Here is a 6,726-nt window from a genome sequence, read left to right on the forward strand (position 1 = left end):
TGATCTAGTGGGTGGCTCCAGACACAGTTAATTTCATTTATTTTTTTTCTTATCAGCCCTTGGAAGTTCCAGTTGGCTCTGCTAATTTCTTCCACGACTTTATGAAAATGCAGCTTTTACAGCTGGGCTTTCCCAGGGATGGGGCAGGCTGACTGCATGTGATGTTTGCAGCTAGTTAGGGTCTGCATTTATGTATGTATGGCACGGCACGCTTCACATACGGCAGTGCCTAGGGCAAGATTGCAAGGCACTCGGGTACTCTTGGCTCCACGTCGATACTGAAAATGAAGGGCTAGGAACAGGTAGCTGGATTACAGAGATGGGAGGAGAGTGAGAAACGAAGGGAAGAGGTGGAAAATGGAAAGCAGAGTGGGAAGGGAGCCTGTAAATCAAGCTGCGAGGTCGCAGGATTGCTGCAACGGAGGAGGTTGCAGCGAGTCTCGCTGTAGGCAGCCCCCAGCACCGTGGCATGGGGATGCCTGAGGTCCTGCTCGCTCATGGCAGGGAGAAGGGAGCCAGGAGAGGAGGGTCCTGGGGAGGCGATGCAAAGCGCTGGTAGCAAAATTGGGCCCTAAGGTTGTCTCTGCTGCTGCAACGCAGAGCCTGTGTCAAGGACCTGGTGCTAGCGCCGCAGTGAAAAGAAACGCTCATGGAGGCTGAGCTTCCTCCACGCCCTGCAGGGAGCAGGGAACGGCAATGGGTTTGCACCGCTGGGAGACCTGCAGGAAATCAACCTGGGGAGCTGCCAGATACTGCAATCGCTTTAGAAAACAGATTACTAAAAAAAAAAAAAAAAAATTGCTAACATAGAGCTGGAGAAAGAAGGGATTTTTTCCTCAGTAGACAAAAGAGGAAAGGCGAGAAATGCCAGATGCTGTCACGGACACGTGCTTTCATAAGGCGGAAGGATCGCCTGTGGCTTGAGACTGTTCTTCCCCTCCTCCAAGCCAGTGCTGCACACATGGGCAAGTATTTGTGACTTAGCAGGGCTTGCTATTTTTGCTTTCCCAAGATTTGAGCCTATTAACTGGCATGCGTGAGTGTTGAGACACAAGCGAGAACTGCTGTTACCAGAATGCTAACAACAACTGTAAACAGAATAAAGGCAGTGTTACCACCGAGGTGTTGCTGGATTAAAGAGCAAGGCTGGTTTCCGAGTGAGTCACACGACATCTCCGGCCCACGGGGCTGTCTATCTGCACCCTGCTGCCCTGGGCCAGCCATGCCAGCGGATGCTGCAGCCCCCTTCCAGCCCACGTTCCTGGGCGTTTGCCATGGAAACTGGGATGCAGGTGGTCATGGCTGCACCGCATGGATTGGGGATAGGGATGGGGCGAGCAATGGACCCAGAAATGGGGCTGGAGCCAGAATTGAGGTGGAGAGCTGCACTGCTTGCACGGTGAAGGGCCAAACACTGGCTTTCAGGCCCGGATAGGCAAATCATATAAAGGTCCTGGTATTAATAATCAGTCATTCTGTAATTAGCATTAAATATGATCATTTCCAGGACCGGTCCTGTGGAAACCTGGCAGTGTTTAAAAGAAACGTGCAAAGACGCGAGCTAAAATTTCCGTATCCAGCAAGCCATAAGCTTTCCATAGGCTTACAGAAAGGAGTGAGAGCTGGACCGAAAAGGTCAGTCCCGCTCTGCAGCAGGCGTGGTGGAGGAGCTTATGCTGGCACAGCCATCAGTTCGGCTATTAACAGTGTAACTTCCACGGAAAGTTAATTCCTGTATAGGCTCAGCCCTGACTCATGGGTTTGTGGGGGAGAAAAATCTAGAAGCAAGAGTGGCAAAACATCAAAGACGGTGAAAGGAGGGAGAGGAGACCGAGCGAAGTGAGGGAGGGGAAGAGGAGCTGGGGGAGCGAAGGGGAAACCTTCCCAGCTCCAGGGGCAATCAGCCATTTCGGGAGGTTTGCGGGAAATAGCGTGGAGAGGTAAAGCAGTAAGACAAGGCCCTGCAGGAGCGTGCAGACAGACAGACGTGTGCAAGAGACAGACAGCTGAAGGAGGGGACCTGCAAGAAAAGGGATTAGTGGGCAGAGGGAGCAGCTGAGAGGCTTAGATACAGAGTAGGTGAGAAAAAAAAGTTGATTTTTAAAAAAAATTTTATTCTCTGCTTTTTCTTCCAGGCAAACTTTGTTCAAAATATATCACTAACCTGAAAATACTTGGCTTGAGTCATGCTCCAGCCGCCCACCGCCTTCTCAGGCCAGGCTGCACCTTCCCAGTCCCAATGGCCCAGGAAGCACTTCCAAATACACCCTTTTTGCTTTGTGCAAAACTCGAGGTTTTCCCTCCCCAGCCTTGGCCACGGGCACCTCTCCCTGCCCTCCGAGCTGTTTGGTGTCGAGTCCGGCCTCCCTGGGAGGGCGCAGGGCAGGGGCAGGCGCCGCAGGAAGGGCACCAAGAGGTCTGGCTCCGTCAGGGAGCACGAGGAGAGCCAAAGCGCGGCAGGGAGTGAGGGAAGAGGGTCCAGCGACGACTCGTGGAAACGCGTTTCTCCAAGGAAAAGTGAATGGGACATCTTTCACTGAAAGGTTTAACTTACCTGGCTTTTTTTTTCCCATCTAAATGCCTTTGAAGGTTACTGCCCTGCGCTCCCCCAGTTGGGATGTGCAGCTGCTCACAGCAGGTTGCCAGGGGCACTTAATTTCTTGAGTGCTACAGGAAAACCAGGTTTTGGAGAGGCTGGGGGTCATGGTCTGCAGTGGGTGCCACCGTGGGAACACAGCAGCCTCAGGACTGGTGAAGTGAGCCTTGGAAACCCCGTCCCATGGCTGTAAATAGGCAACTGTGACTGATGGTGATGCTTCAGGGAAAGGACAGATTTGGGGAGACTATTGCAAAAGGATGTTGCCACCTCAAGATGTGTCTGACCAGGGCAGCTCCTCGGAGGGGCCGCGCAGGCTGGCACTCCATGGGAAAGGCGAGTGGAGGCAGCAGTGGTGCTGTCCCTGCCTTGTCCTCGATGGCTCACCGCCTCCGTCCCTTCTGTGTAGTTGCAGACATGGGGGACAGAGTGGACATGGATGGTCCTGTGCCACCCCTCCATGGAGAGTGGATGAGGCAGCCTTCTTCATCCCTAAAGCTTTACATTCACCCTTTAAGCTGGGTTTGCTGGGGACGGGGAGGGGAGTAGTCTCAACCCATGTAAAGACAGCGTGGATGTTTTGTGTCTTGACAGCAGTCAGTCCAAGTGCAAACCGTGTGTGATCTGAATATCCTACAGTTACACCTTGGAAACCCTAATAAAGCTGCCTCTGACCCGCATGTGTGGGGCAGACGCTGGGACCGGGAGGCAGAAGCACCTTTTTTACTCCCCGGGAGCACCCGCCAGGGTAAGCGACATCTGGCTGAAAGCCACATCTGCTTCTAAGGGTTGTGTGTACAAAGTGGTGTGTGTTGGCCTCGAGAAACAGCTTAGCAGAGAAGGCAAAGCAGAGCTGTGCAACGCTTGATGTGCCGCCTGCAGTCTGGGGGATAACAGCTCGGTGCTACCCATAGCTGGTCAAAATGCTCCTTTAAGGCAAACAATGGATAAACATCGTGTGGTGCTGTGTTGCCAGGATTTGGCCCAGCTGATGAACTGTTGAAGGTTTCGATGAGATAGGATAATTCTTCCAAGTCATTTTTGCCCTATGGTGCACAGTGTATAATGAAATAAGGAGATTCGTGAGGGTTAAACCAGCTAAAGGCAGGCAGTGAGCTCAGAGCTGCACGTCCTCTTGGATGAACACCATCTTTTGTCACCTTTCACGCATGGGCCTGAGCCGTGCCTTCGATTGCATCAGGCTTTTACCATAATTTCTCAGAGCTCAGCTTTTGTAGATTCGCTTCTACGTGAAAAGTTCTTGAAAAGTGCAGTAGTCAGCAATTTTACAGCAAAGCAATTCTTCCAACAAGTATTAATGTCATTAGGGGGGTAGGGTGTGGGCTGGAGCTTAGGAAACGCAATTCAAATACACAGGGACGATAGATATGACAGGGAGGATGGAGAGGCAGGAACAGGATCATCACCTGGATGTCGAAGCATGTCTTTTTGCTGGCTGGAGAAGCTAGTCACTTTTTCAAATAGAAACCAAAAGGTGGATGCTCACTGGTGTGAGATTCTGATCATTAGATGTCTCAGCGATGTGCGATCAAGTCCTGCAATGCACCAGTGACCTCCTCCGACCACTCTTGGAACAGGTCACCACAGGGGGAGATCTCAGCTGCCTCCTCCTCTAGAAGACCAAACGCCCCATGTGCATCCCCCAGCGTGAGTGCTCTTGCTGCCTCTTTCCAAATGGCTGCATTTTTGTCATCGTGGCCATCTTCCTCAGGCTACCCACTGCCGCAAGCCCAACTCTCCCAGACTGCAGGGCCAAAGAGGCCGGGGAAACGCTTTTGCTGCTCCTCCATCGGAAGCCTCCGTAAGCACCGAGAGTGAACGCTCGCAGGACGAGCTGTTGCCAGCCGCCGCGCGTGCCTGCGGCCCATCAGCCAGCCTCTCCCCTGCCAGGGCGGAGGAGCCGCTGGCTCCAGAGCAATCTCCCCTCCGTGACCGAGCAACACCCGCCGCCGCCGCTTCAGCTCCCCGCAGGCACCGCAGCGCAGCACAGACACGCAGCAGATGGCACTTGGCATCCGCTCAGAGGATCGGCTGTCGGATGCTTTGCTCCCTCCTGGCTTTCGGCTGCGCCTTCCCATGGGAGACGCCTTTGCCAGGATACTTCACATTCCCTTACATAACAAATTCCTCCGCTCCGGGGGTGGCACAGAGAACGTTGGGCGAGAACATGGGCTTTACGCTTTCTTCGTGCTTCTGGAGCTTACAGAGAAAAAGAAGCTGCTGCTTTTTCTTTCCGTCCTGGTCATGATAACAAGGAGGGATGTGGAAATCAAGCTGCCGAGTTTGGGCTGAGACGGTCCGAGCCCCGGCTGCGGCGGGTGTCTGAAAGGACACACGGCTGGGAGGCCGTCGCGCCGCTTGCAGGACCAGAAGGGTCGGCGCTAATTCATAATCATGGTCCTGTTTCACCACAAAACCAAACAACATCTCTCACCACCCTGATGAAGGAGGTTCCCCCCTCGCCCTCCACCCCCCCCACACCCCAGGGGCCTAAGTGCAACTTGGTCTTGTGTGTAAGGGGAGCTGGTCAGCCCCTGGGGCAGAGCTACTGTGCGGGTGCCCAGTGGCTCTCAGCCCCAAAGCCGAGAGGGGTTGTTGCTATGGGAATCGAGAGGGCGCTTGCAGGCAGCATCTGGAGCCTGTGTCTTCCCGTGTCCAAGGCAGCTGGATCTGGAGGGAAGCAAAACTAAAAGGAGGTGGCAGAGAGAGACAGAGGCACAGCAGAATGCATGCATGTTAGAGGAGGGACCTTCCCAGCATGAGAGTACAGTGGGATACAGAAGAGCGGGGACACCAAACTGTCAGGCAGTGGTGGCTCGGCTTGGTAGGAGAAACCTTATTTTCTGCTCTGTTTGACACTGGGAAAAGGTCCAGTGAAAGCCCAACTGTCACAAGATGGGATCTGCCTCCTCAACTTACCGGCCCAAGTGTATTTATTTGGATATTGATGGAAGAATTCAAAAGGTACTTTTGCTGTTTTTCACAAAGTAGCGTCTCCAGGCGCAGCAGCGGCTGCGGGCTGGGTTTGCTGCACGAGCTGTTTCTGCAAGGCGAGTTAGACGCGCGTTTGCATCCAGCGCCGTTGCGGGCTTCAAATCCCTTTTTTCAGTGGAGTTGGGGGGGGTGGGGGGAGATCTTGAGTGGCTTCTACTTTGTACACGGATGTTTATTTAAAGGGGAAGGGGAGGCTGGCAGCAGGGGAGGGCTGGGCGCTGCCAGCCCGCGCCGCCTGCGCGGGGATCCTTGCTTTAGCATCCCCGTAGGCTTCCCCTCCTGGAGCAGCATCGCGACATGTTTACAAAGTTTTGCCTGCGAAGAGGTTTTCACCCAAGCAGTGGGAGCCGGAAAGCCCAGCGTGCCGAGTTCTTTGGAGATTGCCTGCCGGGGGGGCGGGGGGTGGTGGTGGTGGTGGTTTAGCAATGGGCATTTTCCTGCCCCGAAGCTGAACAGCAGGCAGGTGCCCGGCTGCTGTGCGACGGGGTGTGTTGGCTGCGGGGTCCCCGCCACCTTTGCCAAGTTGTTTGCAAATGGCGCTAAATGTTAATTAAAACTTTCAGTGCCGTTAGCTTGCCTTGTTTGCTTAACCACGGTTCACAGCACAGGGGAAACTGCGGGAGAAATGTGTTCTGGCTAAAAGGGAGAGCTCGCACGCTGTCGAGCTCACAGCCTGCTGCTTTTAAACAGAAGCGCTGCCGCCGCGCTTCCGTAAGGCGTCTTTTTCTTCTTTTTATCAGCAATTCTTTGGCCACAAACCAAGCGCCTTTTCTGTAATAGGGTGAAAGCAGCCAGGGGGCTGGAGAGAGAGTAAATTCAGACTTGCAAAATTCAAATCTCTCCTCTTCCTGTTCTAAGTCTTCATTTCAACCCAGCCTCGCCTTTTGTTTTGCCTTTAAAAAGGAACGGCAAAGATGCCCTTTCCCTTCCCTCCCCTTTGCTGTGTGAGTGACCGCAGAAATGGGGTGAAGGGAGAGCTGATACTCACGGTCCCGTCCCACCACGCACGCCCCCGTTGCCGGTGGTCCCCTCTGCCGCCGCCCCGGGGACCCACCACCACCGCCGGCGTCCTGTCCTCTGGAACAAGGCATCAGAGCATCCGAATAGACGCCACG

The 6,726-nt window shown here is 54.1% G+C and overlaps 1 protein-coding gene across 3 annotated transcripts in view; it reads left to right on the top strand.

Annotated features, from left to right (window-relative positions):
- The first annotated feature begins 5,512 nt into the window (after positions 1-5,512).
- Positions 5,513-6,726, top strand: part of PDE9A (phosphodiesterase 9A) — a 51,141-nt gene continuing 49,927 nt past the window's right edge. For all 3 annotated transcript variants that reach the window (XM_009641015.2, XM_009641016.1, XM_009641017.1), the window contains exon 1: positions 5,513-5,581. In XM_009641015.2, the coding sequence (XP_009639310.1) occupies positions 5,513-5,581 (69 nt within the window). The remainder of the gene's footprint in view (positions 5,582-6,726) is intronic.

The sequence above is a fragment of the Egretta garzetta genome, unplaced genomic scaffold, assembly GCF_000687185.1.
Source record: "Egretta garzetta isolate BGI_Z169 unplaced genomic scaffold, ASM68718v1 scaffold45, whole genome shotgun sequence".
Lineage (NCBI taxonomy): Eukaryota > Metazoa > Chordata > Aves > Pelecaniformes > Ardeidae > Egretta > Egretta garzetta.